General features: G+C 37.2%; 3 protein-coding genes across 4 annotated transcripts; 2 read left to right on the top strand and 1 right to left on the bottom strand.

The window, feature by feature from the left end:
• The first annotated feature begins 2,923 nt into the window (after nucleotides 1-2,923).
• LOC147859581 (putative folate-biopterin transporter 7) lies at nucleotides 2,924-5,774 on the top strand. Its single transcript, XM_087325954.1, has 2 exons — nucleotides 2,924-3,953; nucleotides 4,193-5,774. The coding sequence occupies exons 1-2, from the start codon at nucleotides 3,014-3,016 to the stop codon at nucleotides 5,251-5,253; spliced, it is 2,001 nt and encodes a 666-aa protein (XP_087182080.1). The 5' UTR covers nucleotides 2,924-3,013; the 3' UTR covers nucleotides 5,254-5,774.
• Nucleotides 5,775-6,783: 1,009 nt separating this feature from the next.
• HPR (hydroxypyruvate reductase) lies at nucleotides 6,784-10,545 on the top strand. The gene is made up of 13 exons (XM_087325956.1): nucleotides 6,784-7,002; nucleotides 7,741-7,824; nucleotides 7,907-8,047; nucleotides 8,159-8,280; nucleotides 8,391-8,472; nucleotides 8,881-8,953; nucleotides 9,032-9,123; nucleotides 9,346-9,420; nucleotides 9,503-9,610; nucleotides 9,707-9,784; nucleotides 9,947-9,991; nucleotides 10,073-10,187; nucleotides 10,267-10,545. The coding sequence occupies exons 1-13, from the start codon at nucleotides 6,877-6,879 to the stop codon at nucleotides 10,299-10,301; spliced, it is 1,176 nt and encodes a 391-aa protein (XP_087182082.1). The 5' UTR covers nucleotides 6,784-6,876; the 3' UTR covers nucleotides 10,302-10,545.
• Nucleotides 10,546-11,437: 892 nt separating this feature from the next.
• On the bottom strand, nucleotides 11,438-17,172 carry LOC147859579 (O-glucosyltransferase rumi-like protein (DUF821)). Of its 2 annotated transcripts, none has more exons than XM_087325967.1 (7): nucleotides 16,788-17,172; nucleotides 14,311-14,894; nucleotides 13,691-13,886; nucleotides 13,559-13,623; nucleotides 12,973-13,183; nucleotides 11,814-12,201; nucleotides 11,438-11,545 (listed from the first exon to the last, which is right to left on the bottom strand). In XM_087325967.1, the coding sequence occupies exons 1-6, from the start codon at nucleotides 16,944-16,946 to the stop codon at nucleotides 11,845-11,847; spliced, it is 1,572 nt and encodes a 523-aa protein (XP_087182093.1). In that variant the 5' UTR covers nucleotides 16,947-17,172; the 3' UTR covers nucleotides 11,438-11,545; nucleotides 11,814-11,844. The 2 variants fall into 2 exon arrangements, with proteins under 2 accessions (XP_087182093.1, XP_087182092.1); XM_087325966.1 differs by having other exon boundaries at nucleotides 11,517-11,571.
• Nucleotides 17,173-17,387: the final 215 nt, after the last annotated feature.

Raw genomic sequence — 17,387 nt, 5'->3', positions numbered from 1 at the left:
GTGGTAAGGTTGCCCAATGGAGATTGGGAGGGCATGGGTTCAACCCCCACAATGGCATTTTGTGAATTAAGAAATATGTAAGAAGTATTTATAGAGAGGTGAGAAAATTAGGTTTTGAACCCACAACGTAGCGCTCGTAGTGTAACAACTTACTAGTAGGGTAAGCTAATTATGAGAGAGAGAGAGAGAGAGAGAGAGAGAGAGAGATTACCATTGTAATGGGATGCAAAGGCAATGCATAATTGCAATCTAGCTAAATTACAAATAACTACTAAGGGGAATTTATAAACCTTTTATTTGGACTTCTATCTCTTTTAACATATCTCCATATTACTAAAGCTTAAGCCTCTTTTTATCTCTCTTCATCGCGGTTGATTCGTCGTTTCCCCCTTAGAAAAAAGTCAAGCTGGGCATGGCCAAGTTCCATAGTGTGATAAGGCCTGGGAAATAAGTTAATAGTCTAATATTTGCTTTTATAATAACTTGTAATTATATTAATAATTAAATAGGGATTAATGGAGGTGAATTTTCTCACATCTCTCTTCCATTCAATGCTTTAGTTGTAACGTCTCACATGTGTTAAGTGTTTAATTAATCTTGTGCAAGTGATTAAATGGTAGAACGAGTTTACAATTAGCTTTATTCATTGGTCTAGCGTAAGTAGCTCAAGGGTGTAGAGTCACTCTTGCTGCTCTCACCAACATTAAAGGGGTAATAGTGATACGTTATCATAGATCAATCTTGAGGTGGTTCTCAAGCAGAATAGTAACCTTTAGTAAGGATATTGAATGACATTGCATATTTGGCATTGTTGTCTAGGATCAAAACCATTACTTGAAGCTAGTATTGAGTTTTTCATAAGTTTACATGCCAACTATACTCGTCATGATTTTCATTTTTTAGTTGTTTAAAATTTTCAATTTTCTTCAAGATTTTCATTAGAGAATCACGATTAGTAAACCTTAGTGTTGACATTTGTTAATTGTTAAATTTTCTCTCATCAATTAATCATAGGTAGTTTATCATTTCCATAATTTGTTTTTCATATCGTTTAGTATAACCATACCTATTGATTAGGACTAATTGGTAGTTAAGGGCAATAATCGTATTCTCTTCTCGATTTGATCTAGTCCAAGGACAAAGAATATTAGTACATTCATGAGGCTCAATTATACCTTTGAAGTTTTAGACTTAAAATCTCTTCAAGTTTTGATACATTGAACCAAACAAAATCAACAACTCACTCTTGTTATGTTGAAACACATTATGTAGAGGGTCAATAATCAATAGGAAACATGTTGTGGAGGTTTTGTTCATAACTTGTCAACTACTTTTAAGGATATAATGAGGAAGGAGGGGTGAAGAACTTTGTAGAAAAAGTGCAAAGTCTTCAATTGGATTGGTGTTGCAAACACGGAAAAGATAGCGGGTAAGGCCAATTAAGATATCACTCAGTGTTGAGGAGGGCATTGGTGTGACACATAAATATCAAGGCACCTAGCCAAGTGCTCATAGGAAACAAAACGGGGCTACTTTGCTATTGTCTGGAGGTTGTGACCCAACGTGGTCTTTGGGTCATGTGGTGTGATATATATTAACTTGTGAAGTATTGTCCAAGTTTTTATGTGATATTCTTGATGGATGAGATTCTGTAGGGTTGTTAGGTAAGTGAAGTCATGAGGTTTGCAAGATCCACCAATGAGGCTACTAGTCAATGTCAGATAGCCATGCCCTCAAAGAAAATATGTGGTAAGGGGTGTAAGCTCATGTTGGACGTAGTTAGAGGAAACCTTGGTTTGAGGAATCATGATTCAAGGAAACCTTGGTTTGATGACGAGAACCGACCTCCCTCACTCTCTTATGACACTTGAGTAATTGTCGTGGCGAGAACGAGGGAGATAAATTATTATATACGCCTCTTCATCAAAATTTCTAAACTCTTATTTGTTTGTGACTTGAGATCACTAACATGCAACCCTTAGTTCCTACGTTTGGCACACCAAAATCAAATCCATACAATAGTCCCGAAATCAAATGGGAGGTTACTTAGGAAAAGAAAAATTCTAGAACACTATTGGTATTGATGATTTGGTGACACATATACATACCCATACTTTCGGCACATCCAAGGACACTTGATGACATTGATTGAAAAACTAATTGAACCTTCACATGTCCAACGCATGAATGCATATGTGGCTCGAGGTTCGAATAGAAATAGAAATGACAATATATGTAGTTATATCTAGTGTGTTCGTGTAGTTCCCTCGATCGACAGGCAATGGGAAAGGTTTTCTAAATAGGAGTAACAATGGGCACTTGATGATGCCGAAGGAATCAAATTGAGCATTGATACTTCGAATGCGTGAATGCACTTGACCCGACGTTCAACTATATGCATACATGCATGCATACACACACATATGCATATGTAGTTTTCCACAAGCATGTTTGATGACGCCAAAGGAATCCAATTGAGCATTAACACTCCGAATGCACGAATGCACACATGACTCAACATTCGGATATATGCAAACATGATACAGGCATGCACATGCACACACACACACACACACACACACACACACACACACACAGTTTTCCACAGGCATGTTCTGCTAGTTTCATGTGAGAACTAACGAAGAAGTTTCCCAATCATGAGGGACTAGGGAACCAATGATTGATACACACATATCATCATCGCTTTGGGCTCGGCTCGGGGAAAAAAAAACATTCCAATAAAATCCCCCCCACCCCAAGAAAAGACTCATGAATGAATAATGTTTTGAAAAAGAGAGAGTAGACATTTGGATTCTGTGTGGGACCCAATCCCACTTTTAGTTCTATTTGAGAGACCTCGAGTATTATAAGTTATAAGTTGAATAACCATAAGTATGGCCATCATGTCCATCCATCCAAGGTGAAGAAGAAGAAGAAGAAGAAGAAGAAGAAGAAGAAGAAGAAGAAGGTGTAAGCCTTTCTCACTTTGGTGGCTCTGCAATGCTCTTCCCTAATGGACCTCACACCACCCCTCTCAAGATTTCATCGCTTCTCTTCCGCACCTTCTTCACAGCTCTCGGCTCTTCGCCATGCCTATGTTGGTGGCAAGCGACCATGCTTTCTGGAGCTCTTTAGTAAACGTAATTTATCTGCAAAGAGCTTCTGTTTCTGCCCATGTTCCATACCTCCTCCTCCTCCTCCTTCTTCTTCAGACATGGGCGGGTTTTCTGATGCACAAACTTTCCACCGCTGGGATAGATTCCGGAGTGGTTTTATCCAAAGTGGTTTCGTAGACAGTGGGTCATTTTCTTCTTCTCCTCCTCCTCCTCCTTCTGATGACGTTCCTCCATCAGATTCTTGTTTTTTGCCTCAGGTTGAGACAAGTTTGGATCCATTTTCGCAGTTCCTCTGCCAGAATTATATAATGGGGAAAAACATGCAATGGTGGAGATTTCTGCTATATTATTGTAGATCTCAACTCAACAGGTTATCAGCAAGGAAAAACATGCTCTATAATCTAGAGACCATGGATATGTTCTCTTGTACGAGAACTAACAAAATCAGAGTTCTGCTAACATCAAGAGCAAAAGAAGCTCTCATCTTCTCAGGGTTTTCGATTGCTCGAATATTGGACTTGGAAGATCAAAATCGTCATATACACTTATTTTTTCGCATCTTCTCGTTGAAATATTTTATGGTATGGATTGATGATATGAGTCATAAGTATGGTTCTTCATTTCTTTGGCTTTTAGGACTAGGTTATTTTATTCAAGGATTCCGATGCTTCCCATGGTTGGCCATGTCTTTTCACTTTAAAGATGGGTTTTGTGTCAACCCAGCTACGTTGCAATTTTTGCAATCTACAGTGAATTTGCCCATGGTTATTAAACCTGTTTTTGGCATCATATCAGATGCTGGAAATCCACGGAAATTGCCCTATTTGATGATTGCAGGTATATTTCAATCATTTTTTCCACTTGTTAAACCTTCGGTTTGTATATGTATATGGTCGCTCCACATTTTTAGCATAGGAGAATAATAATTTATTCAGTTAGTGAAAGGTGAATCAGTATTGGTTTATTTGTTGAGGTGAAAGTCATGGTCGGTTCAATCAGTGATTTCATATTGAAACTTACATTTGTATCTCAATTATTGATCAGTTCTTTGCGAATTGTGTCATATAAATACCCAGGTTTGATACAAGTAGTTTCTTGGTCAACAATCGCTCTCCATTCAGGAATGCGTTATTCCATTATTCCATTGATGGGCTTGCTCCTGTTAAGCAATACTGGGGCCGCAATAGCAGAGGTCGTAAATGACGCATTAGTTGCTAAGGCTATTAGTAAAGAGAGAGGAAACGCAAAGGGAGAGCTTCAATCCTTCTTTTGGATAGCTTTAGCATTTGGAGGAATTACAGGAAACTTGACTGCAGGCATGGCCTTGTCAAAGCTGAGGTCAACTGTAATGTTCGGCATCTTCTCTATCGTGGTGGCTAGTCAAGTGGTTGTTTGTATGTTCGTTAAGGAAAGTTCATTCAATTCTGAGCTCCAAAGGAAGAAAACAAAGAGAATGTGTAAGGATGAATCTCTTTCAATGGTGAAAACCCAAGGCATAAAACTTATGCAATTGGTGACTAATCCTCAGATTTCGAGTCCTCTTACATGGTTTGTGTTATCATATGCAATGGTACCCACATTGGGAGGGAGCTTGTTTTTCTATCAAACGCAACACCTCAAGATTCCTCCCACTTTCTTGGGTCTTGCAAAAGTAATGGGGCAAATGGGTTTGTTTGCTGGAAGCATCTTATATAATCTGTACTTCAAGAAATCTTCCCCTCGGAAGGTTATAATGGTTTTGCAAATCTTATCAGCAATTTGTATGATGTCGGATATCTTTTTAGTGTGCCGATTGAACATAAAGGCTGGGATTCCAGATCGATTTTACATATTGGGGGCTTCTGCATTTGTGGAAGCCATTGCGCAATTCAAAGTTTTGCCATTCTCAATCATGCTATCACAACTTTGTCCTCCGGGAAGTGAAGCATCGTTGCTTGCTTTCTTCATGTCATGCCATTGTTTGGCTCTCATTGTGAGTGGATATACAGGAACCATGCTGGCTTCCTTCTTGAATCTATCGGTAGATAGCTTTGTGGGTTTGCCATTGGGTATTCTGATCCAATCATTGGCAGCACTTCTTCCCTTGCTCTGGATCTCTTGTATTCCAAGCAACCTAAACAAACGGGTGTTGTTTTGAGTGAGACTTTCGAAAGTCTCTTGTCAAACCTTGGTTGACACCATGGGTTCAGTATATGTAACAGAGCTGTACAATTGTATCACTTGAGTACATAACTCAATACTGAAGCCAAATCATTGTACAAACTTTTTGGCCAAATTGAGATGGTATGTATATCACAGGAATGGAATGATATATAGGATTAAATATATAACTCTCTACATAGCTCTATTGCATATTGGTTTGTGATGACCAAAGGTTTAGCAATTGGAAGTGGTGTCATCATTGTGCAAACTGTTCTTGACCTCTTCTGGTCACCTTAGCAATATTGAGAGATGAAGTATCACATTATTAAATTGTATATAGGATATTCTAGTGTTGCAATGAAGTCTTAATATAAATCTTGACAACACAATTCTGTCACATACAAGTCCACTATAAAGGAGTTTTTAGCCATTGAGTGGGATATGGTAGGACAGTCTCTTTTGTTGAACTTTGGGTGGCTCAATACTGAGGTATTATATTCAGATGAGTTTAAATGATATGTTCCAACATTTGATAATCAAAGTAAGGTAATGATGTTATGTGATGACATCTAGAGGCCTGGTTACATGTGATTGATTTAGAGGGGTGTCAAGCTATATTTCACATCCTTCTCATATATGAATCTAAAGCATCTTGATTATGTTTGATCGTAGCATGGAAGTACACATTAAGATCTTTTGTATATTTATATGAGCAATGTGAGAACTTCAATCTCTTGGAAAAGATTATCATAATAAGAAGCATTGGGTACGACCTAATGTTAGATTTAGGAATGTTCGCTACTTTTGAGGGTTTAGGAGGTCACTTGTCAAATAGTATTTTAATAATACGCCTTGGGCACAACGTTACGTTAGTTTTGCAGTGGTTCTAACCTTTTGATTTAACATAAAAGTTTCATGTTGCATAAGCCAAACCAAGGATTCTCTATAAATATTCATGCATGGTGTCTAATTTTGTTTTTTTTACAAACACAAGATTGGGGGAGTGAGGATTCTCGTGATGTTTCTAGAACTAAAATATTAGTAAAGTCCCCAAAATATTCTTCGTCCCCATTGAAAGACTACCTTTAATATTCTAGCCCACGAGTTTGGCTACAAATAAAGAGTAGCGACCAAAGCTCCACCTTAGCACACCATATTTAGCTCGATCATGGAAACCTCTGTGAACTTAGCAAACATTGCATCAGGAAAACTTGATCCTAATTTGTCATTAGATCCAAGGTTTCTAGGCCAATTTCCTTTTATCCTAATTTATCCATTAGATCCAATGTTTCTAGGCCAAACGTTGAATGAGGAAGACCTAATCCTAATTGGCCATTTGATCCAAGGCTTCTAGGCCATATATCGAACACTTTCCTTGCAACATAGAAATTCATGATGCTTGGCTTGATTGATTGCACACACACACACACAATTGTTCTAAAACTCCTCCCTCGTGAGGATATGATAAAAACAAAAAACACATTCGAATTTGAGGTCCAGAAAGAATACCCTATCTATCCCGAGAGAGAGAGAGAATACTTAATTTCGAGGTGCGAGCCTCCTCACCATTCTCCGCACAGAAGCTCCCTGTCTCTTCTCGGTCCGACCTCCCATCGCCATGGCTTCTTCACACCTTCCTGTCGAAGTTCACAACCCTCGCGGCCGAGTTAGAGTAATCAGTACTAAGCCTATGCCTGGGTCTCGCTGGATCAAGCTTCTTGTCGATGCCGGATTCCGTGTTGAGGTAAGCTTTTACCTTTTTCCATGGACTTCAATCCACACGCGCACACACTACGGATTGCGTCACAGGCATACACATCCATTTGCATTGGTCTAAGGTATATACTATTGCCATTCTTCAGTCTCATGGAACAATGCATAGTTGCCATGTATAGCATTTAGGTCGGATCGTATGTGTTTGAAATCTATGGGATTCTAGATGGAATTTAGGTTCTTCTTGATTGTATTCATTACAGCATATATATATATATATATATTCTTCTAGATGGATACTATTTGGTCGCAATATATAGGCTACTGGATGGAGTTTAGTTTTTTCTTTTGTATGCACAGTTGGTCACTTATACAGGTATTTATATGGAGCTCAGATTCTTCTTGCTCACATTTCATGGTGCATTTATATGCATATATTCACCATCTTCCAATGTTCCCTTTTGGATTTTAGCCTCATTTTGATTGCATTTGTTGCTGGATGCATCTCTATGAACACATACCTGATACCTGGTAAATTCAATCACATTTGCACAGCAAGGACTGTCCTTTGGCTTGCATATCTCCAGAAATTGATCAGAGATCAATGTGATTGTATGATGGATGGTGTATGGTTGCATGTGAATGGGATCCCGCTCTTGATTTTACTCGTTAATTAATGCATGTGTATGCATGGAAAGGCTTGCTATTAAGAATCCCCAAAAAGAATAGCTGTTCCATATGGTATTGACGGCCTGTCAATTGTTATCAGATATGTACAGCCAAAAAGACTATTCTTAGTGTCGAAGATATCAAGAAGTTGATTGGTGACCACTGTGATGGTGTTATTGGTCAGGTAAAGCAAAAGTTTCCTACATTTCCATATAAATTAAGAACATTGTTTTCATAGACTTACACATGTGGGAAAACTATTTCAGCTTACAGAAGACTGGGGAGATGATCTTTTTGCCACTCTCAAGAAAGCTGGGGGTCATGCATTCAGCAACATGGCCGTTGGGTTCAATAATGTGGATGTGACTGCGGCAACGCATCATGGGATCGCTGTTGGAAACACTCCAGTGAGCTACAATCCTATATACTCTCCTATAGTGTAGAAACTCTCACAACATGTCTGTTCGATGGTTTTATTGTTGAGTTTTCTAACCTGTGTACAGTTAAACAAAATCTAGGGCGTCCTTACAGAAACAACAGCCGAGCTAGCAGCATCCTTAACCCTCACAGCGGCCCGAAGAGTGGTCGAGGCTGATGCTTTCATGCGTGCAGGCAAATATGATGGCTGGCTTCCCACATTGTATGTAGGTTTATGCTGTTTCTACTTTTATGCAATGCCCATGTTATATTTCATCTACTGATGAGTTACAGAGGATGAAAATGTGAACACTTGAAGCTCATTTTCTGCAGATTCATTGGGAACTTGTTGAAAGGGCAGACTGTAGGTATCATTGGGGCTGGAAGAATTGGATCTGCCTATGCCAGGATGATGGTAAAGACTTTCTATACGTTTTTTTATCTGATAGATCAAATAGATCTAAGTTGAGAGCATGACCTTAGTGTACTCACAATTATTTGCCCGTCTTTGGTGTTGATAGTTTTTTATCACCCTTCCCTATCTCAGCCAATTGGAGGGAACTGATTCATGTGCTAACATGCTAGTTGAGAGCCCTAGAATGAGAATCCAAGATATGTATGATCACGTCCAATACATAGAAACGAATTGAGGCCATATTTTTTAATCTGGAGAGAGAGAGTTAATGAAACGATACAAATAATGACTTCAAAAGGCTCCGTGATAAGATGACTAATTGAGGGTGACTGGTGGCCCATGATAACACTCTAAAGAGAGATGACTCCAGTGAGAGAGACAGATAACAATACTACAATAATCTTACAGGTTGAAGGATTTAAGATGAATGTCGTCTATTATGACCTTTATCAGGCAACTCGGTTGGAGAAATTTGTGACAGGTTCATATCATTACTGAATGTTTTAGATTAACATGTTCTTGATCATTGTTTCGATATCAATGGACTGTTGTTTTACAGCTTATGGTGATTTCTTGAAATCTCAAGGGGAGATACCGGTGACTTGGAAAAGGGTTCAAACGGTTGAAGAAGTGCTAAGGTTGTCTGATGTGGTAGGCTATATGACAAAGTTAATGTTGCCATTTTGCAATGAATGATAAAAATGTAGTACATAGAAGCTGAAGTTAGATTGCAATTTGAAGAGCAGAAATGTCATTTTCTAGTTCCATTCTCAATTCTAGGTGCTAGTCCTGAATGCTTAATTGCATGGAAGTGACTTCTCTTTGCATGTTTTACCTCAATTTAAATCTGATCAATATGACATTTGGAAACAGGTTAGTCTGCACCCTGTTCTGGACAAAACTACTTATCATCTCATGAACTCGTCTCGGCTTGGAATGATGAAAGAGGTGAGCCTTTTAACTGAGAAGCTTGAACAATGTTGGTTCAATTCTAATGAGGTACTTTTGCAATTCTTTTATGGAAAAATAGAATGCTATATTGGTGAATGCTAGTAGAGGACCAATCATTGATGAAGAGGCTTTGGTTCAACACTTGAAGGCAAACCCACAATTCCGAGCTGCTCTTGATGTTTTTGAGGTTTTATTATCCACCTTGATACCTTACTGTACAATTTCAGATATTATTCTTTGGGTTATGATGCTTAAATGCTAATGTACATGGCATTGCTCTCAGGATGAACCCTTTATGAAGCCTGGACTAGCTGAGCTGCCTAATGCTGTGGTTGTACCACATATAGCTTCTGCATCAAAGGTTATGTGAAGGAAAAATGTTTTATTATCCATGCCTAAATTCTCCCTTATATGTCTGGCTGTAATCATGATATACATATATTTACGCTTATATAGAGACCAGCCTGGATAATGTTTCTCATATCATAATGTGTAGAAACTAAATCATTACTGTTGCATTCAGTGGACTCGTGAAGGGATGGCGACTCTTGCAGCTCTAAATGTTCTCGTGAGTTTGTCTTACCTCTTTCTTTAAAGAACACATTTTGTTAAATATTGTTTAAACAACAAAATTGCTTTGCAACATTAGGGGAAACTCAAAGGTTACCCAGTTTGGTTTGATGCAAACAATGTGTTGCCCTTTTTGGATGAAAATTCGGAACCACCTGCTGCTTGCCCCAGCATAGTCAATTCCAAAAATTTGGGTATAAGATCCCAAACTACATTTTTTTTTTCTCGTCAATTTTGAAAGGAGTTGTCTTAATTTGAGACTGAATGTTGCAGGTCTGAAAATCCTGAGTCCTCCTTCCAAGTTGTAAAGTTGGGATTCCTATCTGCTGCTTGGTGGACCACCATATCTGATGATGACATGTCGAAATTTATAACAGAGTATCATCTAACAAAATCATGGTTTCCATGTGATAGAATCCCATTCCATGACAAATGATGCATGTACATTTCAATATTGTATTCCCTCATAAGGAGGCTTTCAACATCTGTGATCCTTGTATTATGTCAAAAGATTAATATAAGTGAAGAAAATAAATTCTGTGCTATTAAAAAGGCTCAAGAAATGAAGACAATGTAGTTGGTACAAACTATCAAGTTGAGATACATTTATGTGCCATTTGGTCTAAAAATAAAAACCATGCTTTCTAGTAAAGATCAATTAAGTAAATTGCAATACATACTAATTATTGAGTAGATACACTGGAACAGAAAAGGGTGCAAGAAGTGAAGAGAGATGCAATTGGTAGGCATTGTGCAAAATACATATGAATTATTGGGTTGATACACAAAGGGAAAAAGGTGCAAGAAATGAAGAGGGATTGTTATTTGGTAGGTTGAGCTCACATCGATTATTATATGCCATTTTGTCAGAAATTGGTACTGAGTAAATCAATTGATCTGTCTTGCTACCAATATTTGGATGATTGCATAATCTTCACTTATGCATCTAGCTTTAGTTTACATTCACCTGTTATTTTCCTTTATGTGAGAAGACATGATTAAGTATATCCTTTCCTAAACAGATAGTGCTCCAATCCTGGTATTGAGCATATCTGAGCATTACTTTCACTTGGCGAATTTTCACTGTATAGTAACCCCCCATTTCTTGGGAAGGATTCATGTCCAAGACACGTTTATTTGGTCCCATAGGTCAGCTCTCATGGATGAATACAAATCTATTTTATTGTCCATTCTCCCTTTCTCCTAAACTATTGTCTAAATAGTTTACTATAAAAAATGCATAAAAACATACCAACAGTCTTTGAAATAATCAAAACATTCCCTCCTTTTCTCTTGTCCTGAATGAATACTTCAGTGTCAATGCAGGATAACTGTTATCTGAGAAAAATTGTCATTCAATTAAACTGTCTAGAATACTTCTGCACAAATAATAAATGGGATGGCATTGTTTTATTTTCCTGCACGTTTTTGTAGTTTATGTTGGAGAGTGAATGCTGGGAGGGGAAATGTTATTTTTCTTGTTGGCACTGCTGGATATTGCAGAAGTATTCCTCTTATTAGAATGAATGCTCACAATATGTAGCTTGTGTTTCTGCTTTCTAATCATTGTTGAATTTTCTGAGATGTAAATAAATGCACACAATGATCCCATATTTAGACATGGATTGATATGATTATTGTATAGCTACACTAGCTTGAGTATAGGGCAAAAAAAATCACGAATGGTGATGCAGTGAATGAAAGTGAAAGATAGTATACAAAAATGTGCAAGAAGCATGAACAAAACATTGTAGGTTCAAGCAACTTACTGCCTTTTGAACATACAAGCAATGTTTTATTTTTGTAAAAATTCAGTATACCTTTCATGTAAAAAATGAAACGGATGGAGAGTCAGTGAGCATTTATTTGTACAGAAGCTTTTTCCTCCCATCCCCCAATTTTTTCTGTATTCTGCTCCCTTTGGCGCTCAATATTTTGTATATATTGATGATCATAATGCGGGAATATACAAGGTGGCATATTTGAAACTGTTGATTTAGATCTCCTGAGAAAATCTTTGATCTTTGGATCATCAGCAAAACAAAAAAAAGATTTTTCACACAAAAGTTGTGCGCTGGAAGGAACTACAGGCTTGAAGCCCTGAAGCTTTGAATACTCGCTAAGCAAATGGAACATATAATCATACACATAATCCATCGTAAGGTTTCTCCACATGAACTCCTGGCCTGCCTTGCCTATCTGCTTTGCCTGTCATACAAGATACACAATTTTACTGTTGTTCAATTCCATCGAAAATTAACTAGATGAAACAAGCAACATGAGTTTGTTTTCCAGGACAAATCTGTTACGATCCTGCCATTATATTATTCATGTGGAATAAGTTCATCAAATCTTAAAGACTTAGCTGCTGTAGCATCCTAGGATTTGATTAATAATCATCAATAAGTATTACATCCATGATGTTGGAGCCAAAATTATGAAATGCATCATACAATAATGTTTTGTCCACATGCTTCATACATTTACAGGGAAAGGTCGTGAGGATCTAGCATTACATCATAACATTAGTGTATCTTTGCCTAAGTAACGTGTTTGGGACCCCATGCATATGCACAGCAATTGTCTATCACTACACAATATTATTTCAATGATTCTTATGACCACTAATTAAAAATTTATTATCTTAATAAAGTCAAGTAGAAAACAATACTATAAACAATCAGAAGCAAATACCATTAAGTAACTCAACCAATTGATGAACAAAATCGTAATGTGTTTGGGAACATGTGTATTGATGCACAACAATTGGCCATCACTAGGTAAAAACCTCAGTTGGAAGATCCTAAGCTTATATATCTTAATCTTTAGTTTATTTCAATTTCTAAGCATTAATGCAAGTTTTCCAATAACATCAGAAAGCAAAAATGGGGCATATATCTTAATCTTTAGTTTATTTCAATTTCTAAGCATTAATGCAAGTTTTCCAATAACACCAGAAAGCAAAAATGGGGCACACACCTTATCTGTATGATTATTGCCCCAATCCACTGCAAACTTGATGGATGGGCATAAATGATTTTTCCTGACTGGCCAATAGTGCACCATTGGCAGCAATCCCCGAGTAAAAAACTCATAGTATGTAGGAATTGCTAGTAACACAGGTGAATCACAGGAAAAGATGTACTTAAAGCTCACAGACCAAGCATGCCCCTCTGTGTATATTTTAAATCTGGAAAATATAATAATCACAAGCATTTAATTTAGATATATCATCAAAAAGACAGCAGAACATGTTCAAAATATATTAAATAAATTTTGATTAAACCATAGCAGTTAATCCATTTTAGTTTACGATTCTCGACAATGTTAATACATGATGGTAAACCATAGCATTTAATCCTTTTTAGTTTACGATTCTTGGCAATGTTAACACGTGACAGCTCTTATTATCTATACAGATCTCTCAAATACAATGTAAAAAATGGGAAGGTATTTTTTTGCCCATTATCACATGAAAATTAAGAAATGTATGCAAGTTTTCTAGTATGCAAGAAACCAAAGAGAATGCCAACATGCAGTGATTCATGTCAAAACATTGACATACCTGTTCTTACATTGCTGGGAAACCTTTGAATCCTTGAAACCAGCGATTCCTTCAGCCCACCAATTCTGTGGAAATGATAAGTTCAGTTAATATTTACAAAACAAATGCATGTCCTTTACTCATTACACTTACCTGTCGAAATATTTCAGCTCCCCAATTATGTTGATCAGAGATATTACACTTCAAAAGCTCGACACGAACATCTGAACCAACATCAGGGTTCCCTTTCCAATATGCAGTAGGACGTCTATCCTGCCATTTTATATCTTTGGATCCAATGTAAATGTTTTTGGCTTCTTCCGTCCAGGGTGGAATGTCAATCTGTGGCCTACATATGTTCATATTGTTGTATCACTCAACAATCCTCCCACAGGATATCTTTTTAATAATATGTAACTAATGAATGCCAAAACATTCCTGTTGCCAGAGGGTAGTTCATGCTAAAATAATAACATGTCAGCCGTCTTATCTCTATTGGGACACCCATAAGACATAATATTCCTCTTATGTCTAATGTCATATCAAGTTATTACATATAAAAAGCTCATCTGATATCTCCATGATCATCTACCCAAAATTGGCAACAAGTTGAGACACCTATATTGTTCAGACCTTAGAACACAGACAATGGATTTTTCTTCATTATATCACAAATTTAGTATTTGGAAGGTCACAAATTTAATGGGAGGGAGAATGTGTGTGTGTGTGTGGGGAGAGAGAGAGAGAGAGAGAGAGAGAGAGAGAGACAATACCATCCCCAAAAAGACCAATCAGGAAAGGGTATATCAAATGAACTTGTATCGCTGCAATATCTGAAAAGTGGTGGCGGTGATGGTCCATCATGTCTATAGTTGTGCTTACTTATTGTAGGCCTATCCATACAGTCAAACATCAAGTCTACATCTGGAACCCTACCAGGATACCTCTCCAATAGTTGCAAGAGGCCCCAAAGTGTAAACATGACTCTCGGTAACACACATGCATAGTAGAAATCTGTGTACAGACGACCACCAACAATTATAACTCGAAATGCGGCATGCGATTGAGCCATCTTCAGATTTTCCCGAGTAATCTTACTTCTTCTCCAAGGAGCTAAATCCTCATAAATCCATTGAAAATATTCAGGACAAGATCCTGAAGAGTTTGAATGGACCGAATGTTGTTGAATAGGCAACAGATTTCGCATTGAACAGCTTAAATAGCTGCACTTTGCTATCGGTAGAAACCTTGCAGTTCGGTCCCATGTATTCACCAGTGGAAGATGAAACATGTGCCAAGGAGTAGGGCTTAAATTATCTCCAGCAATTGTTTTTGTATTTACAACAATATACCATGACTGCATCACAAAGAAGAATACACAGATAATCAACATCTCGTTGTCAAGTTCTACTTAACAAAACCAAACACACATTTCTGCAGTCAATTGTATGTTTACATCACAAAAAACATAGTGAATACATCACAGCAGAGAAGGATATGCAGATAATCAACTCATTTTCATAACGTAGGTCAGAATGACTATTTGAAGCCTACGTGATAAATTGTGACAAAACTTATTTTGGTCAAGGCAATCAGTGTTCCGTACAACAATATACCAAGATTCTATCACATAAAAAGAAAAACAGACAGAAAAAGTTCATATTATCAAACTTCAGGACAATGCAAACGCTAAGTAACATTCAAACACTTAATGAAAATAGTAGTTTAATGAAAATCCGTAGTTATATGTTGTAAATGGTAATGAAAACGATCAGACATCATCTCTGCCATATTTTCATGTATACAAGAATACACTATCTGTATCATAACAGAGAAGAACATATTGAGAATCAATACCAAATTTATAGAACTTAATTCGCAGAGAAAAGCACCAAATATATCAAGCATAATTCATGGAGAAGAACGTGTGAGTAATCAACATCTCTTCTCAAATCATCAGATCATAATTTCCAAACTTCACCACAAACGAAAAATATGCAGATGATGACGATCTCATCAAATCTTATCAAAAGTCCATGTTTGAAAAAAATATACTTAAAGCCATCAAAATACAGAAAAGAATGGGTTAATAATTAATTTCTAATCGATACTTGAAGAAATTAAACTGCAGAGAACATGTAAACAATCATCCTCTCATCTAACACCATCCCATCCCCTCATTTATCAAACTTCACAGAGAATAACATGCATATAATCAAATATCATCTCATTTCGATTATGTCAAAGTTCAAAGAGAAGAATATGCATATAATCAGCAGTGCCTTTCACCTCATCGAAATTGTCAAAGCTTTACAGGGAACTATATGAAGATTCAGGTCCTGTGGATGGATCGAAACATCAAAAAGTTCCTCTTTAATCTAGATTTGGGAAGAATTAAAAGAACAAAGAGAAATATATAGAGAATCTACATTGCACCTTATCTTGATTATCAGATAAGAATATGTAGATAACCAACAGCTCATGTCCTATTTCTCAATTATCAGAGAACAAGGACGCAAATAACCAAAACATATCTCAGCTCATTTAAGTTGTCAAGTTCCACGTTTATAAAACAGCAAAAGATTCCAATGTTACTGTTCATATGGTCGGTCAATTAAATCAAAGTGATGAATATACAGATAAACAACCTATCATCTCATTTGATTCCGCGAATCAACATCACGTATCATCTCACCATTGGCAGATAATCAGATAAGAATATGCAGATAACCAACAGCTCATGTCTTATTATCTCAATTATCAGAGAACGAGGATGCAAATAACCAAAACATATCTCAGCTCATTTAAGTTGTCATGTTCCACGTTTATAAAACAGCAAAAGATTCCAATGTTACTGTTCATATGGCCGGTCAATTAAATCAAAGTAATGAATATGCAGATAAACAACCTATCATCTCATTTGATTCCGTGAATCAACATCTCATATCATCTCACCATTGGCAGATAATCAGCCTCACATTGAATCTGAAGTCTACATTTATCAAACCAGAACAAGGATCACAGTGTCTCAATTTAAATAATAACAGAAACAACTAAATGGATGGAAAGAATATGCAAATGATCCGTTTCTCATCTCATTTGATGGTGATACTTATTCAAAACAAACACAAAGATCTCTTATGTATATATAGCACATTCGTCATGAAACAAACTAAAACAAAATTCATGCAGAAGAAGACATAAAAGAAGAAAATGAACCAAGAAATGAAGGTCTGATTAACGAGAATACCTGAAAACCAATAAAGATAGCTACAAATGAAGCAAGGAGGAAGACGATGCAGATGGTGATGGATGTCGAGAACTTTGATCTGAGGAGAGAAGTGAAGACGTTTAAAGTGGTTGTAGGTTTATGTGAAGAAAGAGAAAGCTTCCCATGCGATACAGACATGGCGAAGTAGTTCGCTTAGCCAGAAAAGAAAAAAGAAAAAAAAACTGGCGGAGATTCAATGAATCTGATCAGGGGTTCTCGTTTATTGAGAGATTCACAGGCGAAGCTAAGAACCGATCTTTACGCCCGTTTAATGCTGTTAAGAAAGCCATACAAAACCACCGCATGCCTGCTGTGTTGGTATGAAAACGGAACCCTAAACACAGACATCGTGTCTGGATTCTCTGCAGAGAAGCGGACTTTAAAAAGCTGCCACGTCCAGGTTGGAAGTCATAGACCGAGCAGGTGTAGAGAGAGAGAGAGTGTGTGTGTGTGTGTGTGTGTGTGTGTGTGTTTCCATGGCTGGATAATTTGACTCACGGTGCTAGCGTTCACATCTGACGTCCGGACAAATCCCCCAGGAAAAGCCAGACGCATCTTGAGAGCCGTGAAAACTTGCTC

Source organism: Azolla caroliniana, unplaced genomic scaffold (assembly GCF_043228905.1).
Source record: "Azolla caroliniana isolate FFs.n. ecotype wild unplaced genomic scaffold, voAzoCaro1.0.p SCAF_10, whole genome shotgun sequence".
Lineage (NCBI taxonomy): Eukaryota > Viridiplantae > Streptophyta > Polypodiopsida > Salviniales > Salviniaceae > Azolla > Azolla caroliniana.
The sequence above is the reverse complement of the archived record's forward strand: the minus strand, read 5'-3'. Positions and strand labels throughout refer to the sequence as shown.